This window comes from Alligator mississippiensis, chromosome 5, assembly GCF_030867095.1.
Source record: "Alligator mississippiensis isolate rAllMis1 chromosome 5, rAllMis1, whole genome shotgun sequence".
NCBI lineage: Eukaryota > Metazoa > Chordata > Crocodylia > Alligatoridae > Alligator > Alligator mississippiensis.
Window position 1 is genome coordinate 81,274,053 of NC_081828.1, and position 20,144 is coordinate 81,294,196.

General features: G+C 44.6%; 1 protein-coding gene across 3 annotated transcripts in view; it reads left to right on the plus strand.

Annotated features, from left to right (window-relative positions):
* Positions 1-20,144, plus strand: part of RECK (reversion inducing cysteine rich protein with kazal motifs) — a 114,877-nt gene that overhangs the window by 25,979 nt on the left and 68,754 nt on the right. For 2 of the 3 annotated variants that reach the window (XM_059728549.1, XM_014602959.3), the window contains exons 5-6: positions 6,445-6,530; positions 10,977-11,024. In XM_059728549.1, the coding sequence (XP_059584532.1) occupies positions 6,445-6,530; positions 10,977-11,024 (134 nt within the window). The remainder of the gene's footprint in view (positions 1-6,444; positions 6,531-10,976; positions 11,025-20,144) is intronic. The other variant, XM_059728548.1, reaches the window with a different exon arrangement.

Here is a 20,144-nt window from a genome sequence, read left to right on the forward strand (position 1 = left end):
CAGGAGTATGCAAGGAGCTAACCCCCACCTCCACCCCCTGGGTGAGCTGCCTGTGGCTCCCTCTTGCTCCTTCAGCTAGGCCCTGTGGCCATGCATTTCCACCCAGGCCCCATGCACCTCCCTGGCTGGGCAGTAGCCCCTGCCCCACTTCCTCACCATGGGGGCCTCTATCAGGTTTTCCCTCCCCACAGTCTTACCTGCAGGCAGCTGGGGGAGCTGCTCTACATTGCCGCCTAGTTGTATTGCCTGCCACATGCATGTGTGTGCACACGCACATGTACCTGGCACCTCCTGTGTCCCCCTCTGCCCAGCCCCAAGTAGCCCTTGCAGGCTGGAACTCTGCCAGCTTGCAAGGAGAAACCTGTGGTTTCCCACACGTTTCTCCTTTCAAGGAGAATATCAATGTTTTTCCATGGCACATGGAAAATCTGGCTCTCTGCTTATGAGGGGAGGCTGGAGGAACTCCATTTACTATGGAGAATAGAAGACTGAGGGGGGATTTAATAGCAGCCTTCAGCTACCTGAAAGGGGGTTCCAAAGAGTATGGAAGTAGACTGTTTTTACTGATGGCAGATGACAGAACAAAGAATAATGGTTTCCAAGTTGTACTAGGGGAAATTTACGTTAGATATAAGGAAAAAACTTGCTTAGTAGGAGGGTAGTAAAGCACTGGAACAGGTTACCCAGAGAGGTTGTGGACTCTCCATGCTTGGAAGTTTTTGAGAGCTGGCTAGACAACACCTTGTTTGGGACGATCTAGGTGGGGATGGTCCTGCTTTGAGCAGGAGGTTGGACTAAATAACCTCCTGAGGTCCCTTCCAACCCTAATTTTCTATGATTCTGGGGCCTCTGGGCACTGGGGATGTGAGAAAACTACGTATGCAGCCCAGCTGAACATATGGTTTCTAAAAGTCTGGGATGTAATGAGCTGAAGACTGGGGACATGCTCCTTGATGATGGCCTTACTTGCCCCTTCCTATCTGCCTTGGAATCAGGTGGAGGCCCAGGGTACAGGAACTCCTTCTGCCCCAGCCCAGTTGATTTATATCTCTGGGGTTCCCATGCTGGATCCTAACACTCAGCTGAACCTTAGGATCTGTCATGGACCAGTCCCAACCTGCTACACATTCAGTTGAAGGGATGATGTAAATGAGCTACAAAGTTGTTTTACATTATGTGTGGAATAACTTAATAGATAATTTACTGAGCCATCATGTCACAAATTGACTTCAGTGTGTGGCCAGGTTACTAGTTAAGGTGTGAGTAACAGTTTAATTGCATCTTAAATGTAATGTGTCAGGGCCTCTCTATATGTGCTGGTAAAAGCGTGATGGGATCTAATGCATATTCCACACAATCGCACCTCCTGCCATGCCGAATGTGGGATTACACAGTAGATCCCATGGTGCCTTATTGTCTTGCAGGGGGAGTCCGATTCTGTGCTCCTCCTGAAGCAGGCTTCCGCATTCTCAGCAGTGCCCCATGGCTGCTGGGATAAGAATAGTGCCCGAGTCTTCCTGGATAGAGCGGGATATAAATCTAAATAATAATAGCAATAATAATATTGCATAGTATCCCAGAAGAATGTTTAGTGAGTTAACTGTATTAAGGTATCCTTTTCTTCTTTTTTTCTTTTATTGTTCCATTTATTTCTTCATCCTACTTTCAGTTCCACCTTAACCAAGAATTAATTTGATTTAACTTTCATCCTGCCTCTTCAAAAATGAGCAAATGTCTCTGATATGTGTCTGACATTAACTTCTCTGTCAAGTACATATTAGAGGTACTTGTTGTTATTTCAAGAAGCCAAAACTGGAAAGACAAACAATTCTTGTTCTTGCCTCTGACTGCTGGAAACTGCAATGGGAGAGGAGCAGAGGGGAAGACTTTGTAAATGCCCTGTTTACCCTCACCCCTTCAGCATCCACACCCTGCCACTGTGTGAGAGAGGATGCTGGGCTAGATGGACCAAATAAATGAAATTTCTTATGTTCTCTCTTGGGGAGATTAACTAGCCAGCTCTTCTCGTGCCTCTGTAAAGGGCTAGTTAGGGGGAATTGAGCCATTGTCTTTTCAGTTACCCAGCTTGGTCAGTTGACCATTAGAAACATGGTGCCTGACTGATCTCTGCAAGTATCCACCTCAGAGTTTACATGCAAGAGATTTTCAAACACTATAATTAGCACCATAGCCCCGATATATATTTATTTAATGTATCCTAAATTTTTACATTTGTGCAGAACACTTTTATTTCTATCCTGGTCCAGTAAAATCTCCATAGCAATTACAGTAATTGCTTGTAATAGAAAATGAATAATATGACAATATTTGTGTTTTTAGCTGTCTTTTAAATGTAACATACATTAGAACTTGGATTGCTTTTATTTGGGTGGTTCATAACTTGCCTAGTTTGCAGTCGGTTGCCAAATTAAAGATGAGCCACTCAGCTGTTTGCTGTGGCTTTTGCTTCAAAGGGTGCTGCTTCTCTACTTATCTGAAGCTGGTCAGCACTCTTGCATAACTCACCAGAAAAGCAGTGGCTTTTGAAATATAAGCTGCAATAAATAGCTGGAGCACCCATGATTGCCTGCACGGCTGTTTGCTCTGGCTGTATACCCCTGGCTAGTTTGCATACCCTTTTCTTCACAGGAGGATAGGGACCCTAATCCATAAAGTATCAAGGTTCTACTATAACAGCTGGAAACAAGAAAGAGCCAACCAGCAGCTGTAACCAGCTAAGCCCCTGTAGATGATTGTTTCAGAAACCATGGTTTAGGTGCATATTTCAGCACTTTTCAAATATTTTATCACACTAGTAAAAGGCTATGAAATTGTGTCTGACTGATGTGTCTGGAAATGCCAAATAGATTTGTGTGCCACTGTAAGCATAACACCACAATGCTGTATGGAGACCGGCAGCAGATTTTCTATAGAAAATCACCTGCCAGTTTGCTGCAACACAATTTTTAGTCTTCTGAATTTTTTTCTGGTTGATCAACAGCTATTTCCCTGTTTTGCTGCTTAAATCTAACTCATTTCTTTCTCTGCCTCACTAAAATTATTTATATTTTTAAAATACATACTTCTGAAGATCTTCTCAAACACCTAGGGAAACTGATCATTCTTGAAGAGTGGTGCTGCTGCAAGCATTCTGCCTAAGCAATTGTTCTATGAAATTTATGATGAAAATAGCATGTAGCTGATCCTGTGAATAACTGTAGATGGATGTTTACCTCATTTGAGCATTCATTTATACAAGCCAGTAATGGAGAAACATCCACTATATTTACTCTTTAAACATAAATGTTATACTTTCTTAATAAAATATTTAGTGTATATGAGTATAATATATCTTTTATTAGCTTTAGACATTCATTACAAGTTGTTAGCATATAGCTGACACCATCTTATAGCCATTTATTGATGGATCTTAATCATCAAAAAACAGACAAAATCCCTGCTTCCATTATGTGAAATAGAGTGAGGGAAGTAGTTGAGGGTGGAACATGAAGTGGCATGCAGAGGGGATGGAGAAGAAAGAACAGTGTGTTTAAACTACTGTTTCCCCAAATGCTAACCTATCTTTTCTGCAGCAGTTTGTGGCCCTTGAAACAACTCTTAATTAACTGCTAAGAATTGACTATGTCAGCCAAGATTGAACAGGAGGAGCAATCCAAAGGGCTTTCTAAAAGATGCATGAATTTACACGGGTTTTTATAAATACTGTATCTTCTCTTATTCCTGGTAATTGGTAATTTATTTCCTAGAGGGAAGCTATAATTTGTAAAAATCTTACTGGTTTAATTCTTTTCTTAAGAAACAGAATATAACAATATAATACATTTTAGACTTTGTAAAGGTGCATGGTTCTTCAACCAATATGTCTGTAGACCTTTACAGTTTCTGACTTACTACCATACTTGTGAAGTAGCTACAGCTAAATTATTCTTTTGTAGAGATGTCTTCTTTGCAAATCTTCATGAATGAAAATCTTCATAATCTTCAGTTTGAGGGAAGTAATTATTTCCCTCTATTCTGCACTAGTGAGGCCACATCTGTGTCCAGTTTTGGGCCCCCACACTATAGAAAGACTGTGGATAAATTGGAGGGAGTCCAGTGGAGAGCAACAAAGATGGTTAGGGGGCTGGGTCACATAACTTCTGCGGAGAGGCGGAGTGAACTGGGCTTATTTAGTCTGCAGAAGAAAAGACTGAGGCAGGATTTGATAGCAGCTTTTAACTACCTGAAGGCTGGTTGCGTAGAGGGATGGAGCTAATCTGTTCTCAGTGGTGAAAGATGACAAAACAAGGAGCAATGGTATCAAGTTGCAGCAAGGGAGGTTTAGGCTGGATATTAGGAAAAACTTTGTCACTATGAGGGTGGTGAAGCACTGGACCGGGTTACCTAGAGAGGTAATAGAATCTTCATCCTTGGAGGTTTTTAAGGCCCGGCTCGTCAGAACCCTGGCTGGAATGATTTAGTTGGGGATGATCCTGCTTTGAACAGGGGGTTGGATGAGATGACCTCCTGAGGTTCCTCCCAACCCTTATTTTCTATGATTTTAGACAGGCTGAATGCAGGAGAGAGGAGAAGAGATTGTGGAATAAATTCGAAAAGAGAATTGTTTTGTTAAGATATTTTATAGAAAGAAGTGAGAAAAAGAAATAGAATAAGTGAGGCATAGAAGCAAATATTGGCAGGGGTGCAGGAAGGAGGGGTTGGAGCAACAAAAGGAAAAGATCAGACTTACTGAAAACAATTCAGAAAAAGATGCATCAAACTTATAGGGAGGAAGGAGGAATGGAATGAAGAGCAAGAGAGTTATTATTGAGAGAGGTGCACTGATACATTGGTCCCATATCACATCGGTACTGATATAAGGAAAATTAACAGTATCCGCAATTGGGTTTTTTTGGTTGATGGTAGCTGATAGTGTTGCCAATAAATGTCTTGTGTATGTGCATAGCTGCAGCGCAGCACACAAGCTGCCAGGAGTGCACCTTGGCAGTGTGGAGAGCAGCTGGAACCAGCTGGTAAGTCTGTTGTGAGGGAAGGGGTGTTGGGGGGGGGGGGGGATGATCAAGATCCCAGCAGTGAGTGGAGTGGAGTGGAGTGGAGTGGAGTGGAGTGGAGTGGAGTGGAGTGGAGTGGAGTGGAGTGGAGTGGAGTGGAGTGGAGTGGAGTGGAGTGGAGTGGAGTGGAGTGGAGTGGGGCTGGGGCTGGGGCTGGGGCTGGGGCTGGGGCTGGGCCTGGGGCTGGGGCTGGGCCTGGGGCTGGGGCAGGCGCTGCTCAGCCAAGGCGGGGCATGAAATAGAGTTGCAAGTGGCTCATCCAGGGGGCATGGGGAGTGGGTGGTGGCTCCTGTTGCTGCACACACCCTGGGGGGGCATGTACCCCCATATCTCATGTGGGTCAAGGGCGGGCTGCTGCTGCGGACTGGGGTGGTGCTGAGTTCTTTCTGATGTGGGGCTGGGCCGGATTGCACTCAGGGTGAGCAGCAGCGGTACTGGGAGCGGGGCAGATTTTGGGGTGGCTGCAGCAGCTCCCCCCCACCATAGGACCCTTCCCAGTACCGCTGCTGCCCACCCCGAGTGCAGCCTGCCAGGAATAGCTCAGCCCCAGCCCACAGCAGCAGCCCGTCCTCACCTCACATACAGATCAGGGGGCACATGCCCTTCCGGGCTGCATGTCGCCCCTCCCATGGTCCCCAGCTGAGCTGCGGCCTCCATCCCATGCTCTGCACTGGCTATGCAGCCTCTGCCCCAGCCCACTGTTTCCCTCATTGTGGGGGCCTTGATCTGCACCCCCCCCATGCCCCTTCCTCCCCCTCGCCCCTTTCCCCGCAACAGACTTACCAGCCAGATGCTGCTCTCCCATGCTGCCCAACTGTATATCAGCAAGCAGTTCATTTTTGGCCAGTGTGGCTCATTCAAAATCGGCCATTGGTATCAACCCAAAAAATCTCTATTGGTGTACCCCTCATAATTGACAGAATTCTTTTAAATGTTATTAACTGAAAATACGACCCTATTAATGCCCCAAATAATGTCCATCTTAAAAGAAGACAAGATATTTGAAAAGATAGGTGTATTTATTTTTAATTACCTTCCTTCCTGGCTATTAAGGCTTAGTCCTTCTGTCAATTAAATAACTTTTTGAGTCCTGATAATACTTCTCACAAGGGTATTGCTTGGCTTAATTCATTGTAAATATTGTATAGGTGGTTTGAAGATTAATGTAATTGCAAATTATCATGATTATTAAGCCTTTGTCCTCTTGTGGTCCTTTACATTCCAAAAAGTTTGACTTGTAATTTGGAAAGATACTGTTGGCACACAGCTGTGGGTATTTGCTTTATCATGTCTGAGAAGCAACTTAGTTGTGGGTGTGTGGGGGTATTGATACTTTTATTACCATAATACATGGTGGAATTTTATTTTAAAGGTGTTTTGAAAAAGTCTGATGGTTGGGTTGGCTTAGGTTGCTGTGAGCTAGCCATTGCTGTGGAATGTCGACAGGCATGTAAACAGGTAAGGCTTTCTAATTTTCTTCCATCTTTAATATGTATGTTATTGAACAATATAGCATGTAAAAAGCGAAACTAAAAATAAATTAACTGAATTTTTTGAAGCCTTATTTAATTTTGAGGAAATATTGCAAAAATCCTTTTTAAAAATGCTAACTAGATCAAGAATTAATCTGCGTGCCCAACTGTCATGTTTTAGTCATTGAAGCTTTTCTTTTTAAAAAGTGAGATCTTGCACTGTACCACATGACAAAATATGCAACAGCTTTTAGTTCTGTTTTTGGAAATGTAAGTAACAGGTTAGAGAGATGTAACTTGAATCACTTATTAATTAGAATTGCCCATTTGAAATAACTGAAAAAGCATCCTGTCGCTAGGTGCGAGTAATGCTGACCTCATGGTTGAGGAGTCTGTTGACAAATAGGAGGTTAAATAGCTCAGACAGCAGAGAGGGAGGAGTGGAAGTGGCACAAATGCACGAAACAACAAGAAGCAGTTGGAGTTTTGCATGCTCCCTTCAAGCCTACCTTTCTTGCTCTGGGTCTGATCGTTGACACTGAGGAGGAAGGCAGGCTAGGGGTTTGACCCACTTTGGACCTTGAAGGTCATAACTGTTCCTGACTACTGTTTTGGACATAACATTCATGCTTCCTACCTAAGTTATGTTGGCAGTGTTGTGGTCGCTTGTGAAAAGTGTGCTTGTTCACACATTTTTTATTAAGGTACAAGCCTAAGCTGCTGGTTTAAAAAGGAAATTGGGGAGAAAAATGTAACGAATATCCAGAAAGCAACATTAGTGTCCTTTTGCTTCCGTGGTATTTAATTTTGCTTAGTCTCATTTCTTGCATTCCTATATTTCTGTTTTCAGAATTGAAGGAAACATTTCCCTATTACAAAAAAAAATGTCAAACTTGAGGGATTCTGCCATAGCCATTCCTCCCCCCCACCAGTGCTTGTTTGAAGCTTTGCTTTTTCTCTGCGTAGTAAATAATATTGCTTTCTGTGTGTACAGTTATAGCATCATATTGCCTATCCTTTGTGTTTTGATTAATTTGTTTGATGCATTTTCCAGAGTTTGCGTTGAACTGGAATGCTAACAGGTTTGACAGGCTTTACTGCAGGGGTGGGCAATTATTTCTGTTGGTTGGCCACTTAAGAAGTTTTGAACTGTCCAGGGTCACACATACACAGTCTTTTGGAAGATACTATTTTAAAAAATTATAGATAAAAAACAAATCATATACTAAAAATCAAACATCTACTATAACATGTTTTACTTCTATTTCAAAAAAATACTTTTTTTGTCTGGATTTATGTTTTTTAAGCAGTATATATAGCGGTGATTTGCATAATATCTCAAAATAGTCTTACTCTTGTATACTGTGTGTGGGAGGGGTGGGGAGTGTGTGGGAAGGCGCTGGCTGGGGCTGGGGGGAGGAAGGGGCAGCAGGGGGGCACATGCAGCAGAACTCACCTGGGCAGTGTGGGTGTGGTGCAGGTGCATTCTGCACCCCCCACCCAATTGGATCTAATAGGATTTGCAATCTTTCAGCACAGATGCAGCACAGAGACCACCTAATAGGGGAAAAGATGTACATTCTTGAATATTTGAAAACGGCTATCACGTCCCTCTTTAATTCTGTTTTTACTGAACTGAAACGTACCTAATTTTTTCAGTCTCTTTTTATGTGACAGGGGGCCCTCCTGGGTCTGGTCACAATGTTGGCCCGCCCACCTGTCTAGGACAGTCTGTCCTCCTGCTACGCCTTCATTGTAATTAAATAGTTGTTTGTAGTCAGGAGACTGCCCATTTTCTACCCTGATGTCAAGAGCATAATACACAGCTCTGACCTCCCCTTGACTGTGTCCCATGTCTCTCAGATGGCATCCAAAATCACTTCCACTGTTACTCCCTTGGCCCCGTTGCTGGGCTGCACTTGGCCTTAGGCCCAAACTTGGCCTCAGGTGCCCGTAGTCCTGCTTTGGCCACATGCCCCCTCACTGGGGCCTCTACCATAGGCAGTGGAAGGGAGGGGGCTAATGGGGCTTAGCCCTCCTCAAAACATGGGGCAGTGGTAGAGCTGCGAAGGCAGCCTGGCTGCAGGCTTCTGGCATCTGCAGCAGGGGTGAGGAAGGGTGTGGGGCTGGGGCAGGCACTGCACAGCTGGCAGGACATGGGATGGAGCTGCAAGCAGCTTGTCTGGGGGATGTGGCTCTTGCCGCTGTGCTCGCCCTGGAACGGCACAGGGTGGAACGAGTGCCCCCCAATCTGCGTGGGGTGGGCTGTGGCTGTGGGCTGTGGCTGGGGTTACTCTGGGCTCTTCCCGGTGGGGTGGGGAGGCTGGGCTGGGCGGGCTGCTCTCAGGGCAGGTGGCACTGGGGGGGAGGGGGGGGCTGCAGCCACCCCAAAATTCATTGTAACCTTCACCAGCCGCTATCTTGGCACCACTGCTGCTGCCTGCCCTGAGTGCAGCGTGGCCCAACCCCCTCTCCTTCCCCCCCACTGGGAACAGCCCAGTGCAGTCCCAGACCACAGCTGCATCCTGCCCCACCTTGCACACAGATCTGGGGGCACGCGCTGCCCATGCCCTCCTGGGGTGTATGCAGTGGCGAGAGCCACTACCCCCTCCCCACGCCAGGCGCCCCCTGGACAAACCACTCACAGCTCTATTCCATGCTCTCCCCGGCTGTACAGGGCCTGCCCCTGCCCAAGCCCCACTCCCTCCCCGCACCCCGTCCCCCCACAGATGTACCTGCTGGGGGGGGGGGGTGTGCATGTGCTCAGCCCCCCAATAATTTTTCCTCCCTCCCCCTATGGCCCCTTACTCCCTCTTATGCTCTGGCCTCCTTGCCTCTTATTAGGCTCCTAGCCCCTCACACTCTGTCCCCTCACTGGGGTAACTACCCCACCCCCTCACTGGGGCTTTGGGGCTTGATGCCCCTTGGGCCTCAGGTGTCTGTTGACATAGCTGGACCTCACTCCTACTCAGGCCTCCCACTAAGCCTCACTCTCATTTAGGCCTTGGGCCCTCCTAGCCCCTGTGCTGTTGTAGGGTGTGCTCCCCTAGCATTTCCCCTCCACAGGGCCACCTCCTAGGCCAGCGGGGGCTGAGGCTTTCCAGCGCCCCATACTCACCTTTCACTAGTGAGGCACTGGTGTGGCATTTCCTGAGGACTGCCCTGCCACAAACAGCCCCACAACACCATCCTCCCCAGCAGGGTGTAGTTTTAGGTCCCCAGGACCACTGCAAGCCTACCTGCCCTCGTCTTTTGCTCCCTCACTGGGCTCCTAGATGTTCTCCCTGGGCTACTCACTCCTGGGCACTCTGTTGCAGCCTTCATCTCATCACATACCCTCAGTCACCAGAGTGCTGGCCGACTGACCGCCTATCCTCTCTTTGGCAGTGATGTGTCTCTCCATCGAAGGGATCTTCAGCCTCTTTTAGGCTCTGGCCCTGCTTCCAGGTTAGTCAGGGTGCCAGTAGCTCTCTGCAGCTTTGGCCTGCCCTTCGTGGTAGGCTTACTTGCCCTTCAGCCTTTCAGCCCTGGCCCCCTTGTTTTGACCAGTCGAGATTCCCTGGCCTCAGTCTAACAGCAGCTGACCTTCATACTCGGCAGGAGTCCATCCCAAGCCCCACCATTAAGTCATCAACTCTCCGGACTTGTCCAGAACCCCAGAGATCTTATGCCCGGCAGCCCTTGGAGCCTGTTCTTATTCTGAGGCTATTTCACCCTGCTCCTATCATGTGGCCTCCTGGCTGTCATGTGACCACCTGATTGGCTCTGTAGTCACATGCCGGCTGCTACACAGCCTGCTCAGGCCCTTAAAGTGACAAGCACCCAAAGGTGCGCCACCATGGTATAGTTTGCATTCCCTTCCGTTCTGACCAGTTTCTTCATATCCTCAATTGTGGGGCCCACAACTGACTTAGTTGAGTATGGTTAAAATGGTGTTGTGGCGGTGATAGTTCAGGAAATGTATATAGAAAAAAAAAGTTTATTTATTGACCAACAGTATAGTTGTGAAAGATATTGGACAAGCTTTTGGGCACAAACTGGCATTCTCTGTTCTATATCTATCCCAATTATACAGATGATCCAATAACTCAGCTTGCCTGCTACAAGACAGTGTGGGGGAGTAGAGGTGGGGGGTTTTGAGGATGTGGGAGGGGGAAGGTAGGGGACAGATGGCAGAGGGGATTTGGGGGGAAGGCAGCAGCTGTGGCTCTAGTCCCGATTGGGACTTGGGCCACAGCCACAGCAGCTGCCTGCCTCCTGACACCTTGTACTTGAATTTAAGACAAGGGGGCTGTTTTCTCCATATTCAGTCTGGGAGGAAAAACCTCATCTTGGATTCAAGTAAACTTGGTATATTTTTTTCTTTGCTACATGATTTTCTTGTTAATTAGCTTGTGCTGTACATTAACATAAGCAATTTAACTGATTTCAGGCTTCTTCAAAGAATGACATCCTGAAAATTTGCAGAAAAGAATATGAGGTGAACATACTTTAAATTACAACATTCATGTGTTCTATATAATCACGCTTATTACCATAAGAATCTGTTGTCTTAAGTATTTTTATATGTACTGTTTACTGTTCAGTGTTACAAGGGTGTTTCAGAAACAAACAGCAAAACAGCTACTCATGCTGCATGTCTGCAAGAAAGTGGGAAACTACACAGCAGTGGGGAGCATTGGTGGGTGCATTTGACAATGCTGCCATCCTTTTAGGCTGAACCTACGTGTGATGCTAGTGAGCACATAGACAATGTGGCCTTGCAGCTGTCAGTGTGTACAAAAGAAGAAGTGTTCTGACATTTGATTTCTGTGTGCCAGAGATCTGCTGTCTGGTGAAATTCACTATAGGATTGTGGCACAATATAGTGAGACCTGTACGGCTCAATGGAAGGTCTATAAGTGGGTGGAGAAGTTCAGAAACAGCTTCATGTCCATACTGGATGAACCCCAGGTGGGATGCCACAACATAGCCACAAGAGAGGAAAACATTGCCAAGGTTGACACTGCAGTGTGTGTAAGCAGGCAAGTAGTATTCCTGAGCTAGTGGGGGAAGCGGGTGTAAATGCTTTTAGTATCCATGCCATTTTGAACAGTCACTTGAATGACCTGAAATTATGTGCCCATTGGGTGCCAAAGCAACTGATGCATGTGCATTAAAAAAGACAACGTGTGGAAGTGTATCCCCAGCCTCTGCAAGATGTGTGGGATGAAGGTGAGGGGTTCCTCTTGTGCATCATTACCAGGAACGAGGCCTGGGTCTACCATTATAATCCTGAGAGAAAAACGCAGAGCACACAGTGAAAACACACATATTTGCCACCACCCGTAGGACAGTAGTCTCCAACCTTTTTATGGTGAAGATCACTTTTTGGCACTCCGGGATCTACCGCGTCCCGCCTGCTACCTCCCACCCCCCTGCCTCCCGGACAAGCTGCCCAGGCTTTGACCCCACTCACCCAGTGCAGCCTGGGCGACAGGGGGTGTGGCTCAGCCCAGCCATGTGCGTTCTGCTGCTCCCAATTGTGGAGCCTCTGACAGGCTGAGGTCGACTGTCAGAGGCTTCACGATTGACCAGTTGATCAAGATCAACTGGTTGGTGACCACTGGCGTAGGACCACTCCTTGTCCACTTCCTGGAAGTCACAGTCAATAGCAACACCCACTGCCACATCCTTACCACATCTGCCCTACAGTCCCGACCTTGCACTAAGTGATTATCACCTGTTGGGGCCATTGAAGGAGGCTCTTTGTGGGTTCATATTTGCCAGTGGTGCAACTTCTGATGTCGGAGTCACAGCAACCAAAAAGCTTATTTGAGGACAGTATCAAGAAATTTCTAACTCGCTGGAATACTTGTGTTGCAAAGCAAAGCAACTATGTAGAGGAGTGATGTGGTTCAATAAACTATTGTTGCACACAAAATAGTTTTATTCAGAAATTGCTGCTAGTTTCTGAAACATCCTCATAAATTACCTTTTCTGTGTAATCATGACATTATTAGAAACTGGAACATGGCTATCCTCTTTTTGGCTCAAAAAACCCTTCTTTAATGGAGATGAAAGTTTAATAGCATATCTGTTCTGCTGAAAGTAAACAAATACTCATTTTCCTAAAAGTATTTTAACACACATTATTAAATGCTCCACTTTAATATAGGCTTTGCTTGAAAAAAAAAAGTTGTTTTGCACTAATCATTTAGGTGGTTTTTCTGGAATTTGTTTCTGAATGACTTGGGTAACTGCAGTGTTGCTGTAGACATCAGGAGTAATCTTAAATTCTTTTTAATGTGTACAGTTATGTTTAGAAGGTAAAATGTGATGGTAGTTTTATAATTCTGCCTCCAGAATTAGTTCATTTCCATATATGAAGATTAAAAGGCTGTTCTTTATATATTTTCTACTTTTGAAAGAAAAGGGATTATCTGAGACTGTCTTTCTTTTCCTTCCTTTTCCAAATTGAAGCCCAAGATGTTTTTTCCTTCCAGAATTTAGCAGGCCTGCATAATTAGCTTCTTATCATTATTTTGGCAATCAACAATACAAAATCTTATTCTTTTGAATAGGGAGCAAAAAGAACATTTATTTTTCCTAGTCTCCAGAAAACATTGTTTAGATTAAATACAACACTGCTCTAATTTTTTTTATTTGAGGGAAAAAAACTTTCTGCAAATCATCAGTGCTGGAATTCTCATAGTTTGAGTTCTCTTATAAATTAACCTTTAATTTAAGTAGCTCTTTCTCTTTCACTGCTATTTTATACTACGCTGTCCACATCTGTAACCTTTTCCTCTGTTATGCTGGTATGTTTCCTTCTCTTTTTCTGGATTTCTGCATTGCTGTAGGAAGTTGACCAATTTGTGTTGAAGGAGAGGAGGAGAGGAAAGGTAAGAAATTTAAAAATGACAACAAAGTAGTGAAATAACCCTTCCCCTCATTATTACTAAGAGTAGTTTATTTAATTCTTATTTTCCCATGTTTTTCTTGAATTACATAACATGGTTCCCTCACCGATATCTTTGTAGTTGGACAGAAAATGTTCTATTTGTTCAAGTTCACAGCATATTTATAGAGAAAAAAGTGGGGAGTTCTAGAAGGGAAGGAATCAGCAAAGGTCAGACAAGATGGAAAAAATAGCAAGTAAGCCTATATTAATTAATAAGTAGTAGAAACAATGAATAATGATGATGTTTTATGGATTTAAAAGAAGAATCTGGTACGACAGTTCTGCAGTAATTACAAGTATTGTCACCAATCTATATCTGAATTCAGCCCTACTAGAATTGGTGGGTAAGATTTATTTTTTGATGCAGGAGAGGTAAAGTGTTTTGGGTTTTTTTTGTGGTACCTTTTATTGGAGAAATGTTATAGTTGGAGGAGAGGTTTGGCAAGCTTTTAGGCACCATGTCCCTAGGTTATACAAGACACAAGCATACTTCACAAGAGTGGGGCTGAGATGTTCTATAAAATGCTTGTTCTCCTCAGGTAGTATGTGCTATCTCTTATCTTTGAGGCATTATCTGTTGCCTTTTAAAATTTTTCCTTGATGCTCTGCTAACATACCATTCCTATTTAGCTTTCTAAGGGGCTGTTGGACTTGTTCCTACTTTGACATTGATTTTTATACCAGAAATCAGTTGCAGAAGGAACAGAACACTTGAGAAAATAGTGGCTAAATAAAATCCAAATCTCTGATTAATTTTATAAACGTGTGATTTGTGTAGCATGTACTGTTACAAGACAAATACTTTCTGAGCTATATGCATCAGTACATCACTGAATCTGTTTTTACATGTGATGTATTGATAACGTTTCTTGTACCGCAAAGGAAAGTTCAGAATTAAATTGTAACATATTTCAGTGCTGATTCTCTTTTCATCAGACCTGCTCCCAAATTCTATTGTGGTTTCATGCATGTAAGTTTTGTAGACTTAAGTAAATTAATTAAATAAAGCTGAGGAACTAAAATACAGGAGAATAAAATTGTAATTAATACCCTCTCTTCAGATTGCCATAGATTATTACATAAAGCAGTACATAATGTAATCACCAGCTACCTTTTAGGTACAATCAGATACCTTACGTACCAAAGGTACTAACCACTAGTGTTTTCAGCAGCCAGCAGAAGTTTGGGTTTAAGGAGCAACTATTGTAGAGTTTCCTGTCATTTTCGCACTCAGACAAGTAGTTATGAAGAATGAGGTTAGACTGCAAGGATAGACCACAGTATTTGGGGGAGAAAACAGCAGAGGGGTCACATAAGATGAAGGTGCCTTAGAGATCAGTTTCTGTGAGTTGGTGTTAAAGCAGATTCACTTAGCTACCAGTGACATGTTTTTATGTCACTTACTGGAGATACTCAGTAAATGCCCCAGATCAGCTTACCCTGAAAAATATATGAAGCATATGTGAATCTTGTTTTGGATTTTTTCCCATTGCTTTCAACATTAAAGTACTGTAACTATATAAAATATTTTTATCTTTAAAAGGACTTGCATAGTATTTTAGCAATTTTAAACTTTACATCTGAGAGTTATAAAAAATGTGAATGAGGTGCACATTCATCAACTTTTTTCCATTAGTTTTTTCTTCCTTTTCCCTTATCTTCCTTTTTAACTCCTTTTTATGACTTTTTTATCATTCTCTTTCTTGCTGTTGTGTCTGAGCTCTTTTTCTCCTTCATAGTTTCATAGTTGGTAGGGTCAGAAGGGACCTAAGTAGGTCATCAAGTCTGACCCCCTGCCATGGGCAGGAAAGAATGCTGGGGTCAAGCTAGCCTCCTTTTGAAGACCCCCAGGGTAGGAGCGAGCATCACTTCCCTTGGAAGTTGGTTCCAGATCCTAGCCGCCCTGACTGTGAAGTAGTGCCTCCTGATATCTACTCTCAGTCAATTTATGGCTGTTATTCCTTGTTACTCCTGGTAGTGCTCCCCCGAGGCTGAACAGGATCAGGTCCCGTAGCCTCCGCTCGTAAGGCCTGCCTTGCTGCCCCCTAATCATGCGAGTGGCCCTCTGGACCCTCTCGATGCTGTCCACATCCCTCCTGAAGTGCGGCGCCCAGAACTAGACGCATTACTCCAACTGCGGTCTGACTAGTGTCACATAGAGGGGGAGGATCACCTCCTTGGACCTGCTCGTGATGCATCTGTGGATGTATGACAAGGTGCGGTTAGCCTTCCACCTGCGTCCCCACATTGTTGGCCCATGTTCATTTTGGAATCAATAATGACTCCAAGATCCTTTTCTGCCTCTGTGCTGACGAGAAGGCATACCTTGCACTTGTCAGTATTGAAACCCATCCTGTTCTCATCTGCCCACCCCTGTAACCTGTTCAGATCTAGTTGCAGCCTGTCCCTCTCCTCCAGCGTGCCCACTTCTCCCCACATCTTAGTGTCATCCATGAATTTGAACAAGGTGCTTTTCACCCCCTCATCCCTCCCCCCCAATTGTCCCCTTGTTCCCCCTTGTCCAACATCACTGATGAAGATGTTGAACAGTGCGGGCCCAAGGACCGAGCCCTGGGGGACCCCACTGCACATATCCCTCCAGGGCGAAAAAGACCCGTCCACTCTCTGGGTGCGGCCCTCCAGCCGATTTGCAACCTATCTGACTGTGTAGGCATCGACGCCACAGTCGCCTAATTTTTTAATGAGAATGTGGTGAGAGACTGTGTCAAAGGCTTTCCTAAAGTCCAAAAAGACTACATCCGCTGCGACACCTGTGTCCAAGGATTTTGTGGCCTGGTCGTAGAAGGCCACCAGGTTGGTGTGACTGGACCTGCCTCGAATGAACCCATGTTGGTTGCCCTAAGCATGATCTCCCCTGCTGGTCCCTCACAGATGTGGTTCAAGCAGCAATTTTCAATGTGCCACTTCTTAAGAGGAGTCTTTTGGATCTAAATCTGTTTTCCCATCACTCCATTTCATTCTTCCTCTGCAGGAGGCTTTTACTTTCAAATGTAAGAACCTGGATTCATACACATGTAGACCACTGTAACTGACCTTTACAGTAAATAGCTTCGCTGACATATTTGCTGAAGGTTGTTATTGGATCCCACTAAGGCCAGTACATTTTCCTTTTGGTTTCCTGTAGCATTACAGCACATTAAAGGAAGCTGAAGTAACTAATTTGAGAGGTTAAGAGGATTTTTGTTGTTATTTTTATGTAAAGAACCCCTTTATTTTCTGAAGTTGTTCATAGTTTGTTTGTTTTTTAATTTTGTAGCTGTTTGGCCTGACCTTGGGTTTTGGGGGTAAAAGCCACGGAAAAGAAGAATCGTTGAGTCTTGAATATCATTTACGTTTATGTTTACCTAATATTAATAGGTATAAAAATTTCATACAGTCTTTTAGAATTTAATTTTATTATTTCAAAATAACAGTTATTTGTTTAATTAGCAAAAGCATCTAACCTACTGAAGATTAGAGTCTTTCTCTTCATTGTTTTAATATATGATCGTTATTTTACAATATTTGATTATATGTTTTGATTGGTCAAATACCCAAACCTATTCTAAATTGGTTAGGTTCTACATACAAAAATTTTGCAATCTGGCTGAAGTCCCCATGACTGAAATACAGAAAGCTTGTATTTTACAAGCTAAAAGACAGCTTTTCTATGGCCTGCTTATGTAAGTAACTGTACCAACTTAAAGTAAATGTAACATAGATACAAGAGGTGCACCAATATATTGGCTGCATATCGGATCGGCACTGATAAATGGAACATTAACATTATTGGCAATCTGCTGTTTTTTGGGCGGCGTAGCCAGTAATGTCACTGATAAATGTTGCGTGTATGTGTGCAGATACTGTGTGCATGCGGCCAGGAATGCAACCCAGCAGCTTAGAAAACAGTGTCTGGCCGGTAAGTCTGTGGGAGGGAAGGGACGTGGGGGGGACAGATAAAGGCCCTTGCGGTAAGTGAGGTGAGGTAGGGCTGTGCCCAGCTAGGGCAGTGACTGCGACCCCAGGGCTGGAAGCGAGATGGACCTGGGGGGGCTCATCCGGGGGGCGTGGGAGGGTGGAGAGGGGGCATGGCAAGGGCTGGGTGGCTCCTCGCCACTGTGCACTCCCAGGGATTTGTATCCCCCCGGATTTCAGGCTGCCTGCTGTGGGCTTGGGGCCAGGGTCTATCCCAACCTCTAACTGGTGGAGGGGCTGGAGCTGTGCTCGAGGCAGGTGGGGGTGGAGTGGGCAGTAGCGGCACTGGGAGGGGTGGCTCTGGGGAATTTTGGGGTGGTTGTAGCCCACCCTGTAGCCATCCTTCCCAGTGCTGCCGCTGGCTGCCCCGCTCAAAGCCCACACCTCCTGTTGGGAAGAGGTTAGTGCAACCCTGAGCCTGCAGTGGGCAGCCCACCCTTGCCACATGCACAAATCCATGGGGCACATGCCCCCCAGGCTTCCCCTGGGGATGTATGCAGCAGTGGGCAGCTGCCCCCCCTTTACTCCCTCCCTTCCCCCCCCCAGTACCCCAGGTGAGCTGCCCACATGTCTGTCCTGATTCTGGCCCCGGGTTACATTCACTGCCATAACTTGGCAGTGCCTGCTTTAGCCCCTGTCCTTGCCTCCCTCCCTCACTGTGGGGGCCTTGATCTGCCCCTCCACGCCACTTCACCCCCACAGACTTACCGGCCAGATGCTGCTCTTCAAAGTTGCCAGGCTGCATTCCTGTAAATCAGCTATCAGATCAGTATTGAATGATATGGCTTGTTAATTATAAACACCCATTGGTATTGGCCAAGGAAATCTTTATTGGTGGACCCCTAGTAAACACCATGATGGTGATCAGCAGGGATACAGGTTTTCTCTGATTTAAAAAAATCCCCAATTTTCAGTTAAAAAAAAAAAAAAAAAAGTAACCCCAAATCCACATTTGTCCATGATTTAAATGAAACACTACTGGTATATATATGTATATATATATATATGTGTGTGTGTATATATAAAGACATATATATATATATATATATATATATATATATATATATATATAGTAGTGTTTCATTTTAATCATGGACAAATGTGGATTTGGGGTTACTTTTTTTTAACTGAAACTTGGGAATTTTTTTTAAATTGGAGGAAACCAGGATCCCTGGTTGATAAATGTTGCGTGTATGTAATCTTACCTGTGAGTTTCAATACTAGAATGCAGAAGTGATTCTGTTAAAAAGGGTGACTGTAGCAGGCTGCATGCCTCGTGGGCTGTAGCCCAGCCACAGGTGTTCAGAAAATTATTGCAGAGTTTTGGGGTAGCTGATGAGGATAATTGACCAGGATAATTGAGAGGAAGTTAAAATCTCCCAGGGAAGAGAGCTAGGGGGAGAGAGAGAAGGCTGCGTGGCTAGAGGCTGCAGTGTCAAGCCAGGATACTCGTTCAGAGTTTGGGAAAAAATTTAGGGTGTGAGTTAACCCTTTATTGTTTATGTATTTGTTTATGTATTTGTTTGGTTGCTGATTGATGGTTTATATTCTATCCTGTGGGGCAAGTTTGATCACCGAAATAAAGATTGTTATATGAACCGACAACCTGCTACAGTAACTCTTTTACCCACTGTTTTGAATTCAAGACACACATGAGAACAGTCTTGAAGGGAAAAAATGTGTTCATTATCTAAAAGTCTTCTGATACAAATGAATCCTTTTTCTTTTGATGTTGCCTGTAACAACTTTACCAAGCCGTTACCTGCAGCTGATGAGCTCCAAAAAGAGCGAAACCAGTCAGGTCCTGCAGTACTGGCCAAAAAAAAGATTTAAAGAGTTTCTGATAGTACATGGAGAGATTTGGTAGGGCATGGTAGGGGAAGTAAGGCACTTTCTCTGCAGAATAAAACTTACTTACATTTCTAATTGTTTAGCCCAGCTGTTTTTATCAGTAGAGACCTTTTTATGAAACAAAAGGAATATCTTTGGCTGCTTACAGACATAGATTCAGAGAAGTTTAAGGCTGGAAGGGACCACATAAGATCAAATAACCCCAGTAAGGTGTGCGTCCAGTCTTCTTTTAAAGATCTCCGGGGTAGGTGTGTGCACACGCTGCCCCTCCCAGGAGTCTATCCCAGAGTCTGGTCACATGAACCATGAAGAAGTTTTTCCTTATATCCAGTCTGAAACCTTCTTCTAGGAGTTTAACTGTTGCTCCTGGTTTTCCCTTGGGGTGCTTTGGTAAATAGTTGTTTGCCTAGCCCCTGATGCTCTCCCCTGATATATTTGTTAACTGCCACCAAATCCCCCTGAAATCTTCTCTTTTCTAGGCTGAAGAGTCCCTTATCTGTCAGCCTTTCCTTGTATGGCTTGCTCTTTGGGTGTCTAATCGTATGAGTGGCTCTTATCTGGACTTGCATCCTTTTTGAAGTGTGGCACCCAGAACTGGATGCAGTACTCCGGCTGTGACCTCACGAATGCCGAATAGAGTGGGAGAATAATTTTCTTAGTTTTGCTTGACATGCACCAGTTGATGCATATCAGCATATTGTTTGCTCTGCTAACTGTAGCATCACACTGGTGGCTCGTATTCATTTTATGACCCCCAGATCTCTTGGACCTGGTGCTAGCTAGCATAGCACCACCAAGCCTGTAAGTTTGTTGCGGATTTTTCCTCACCAG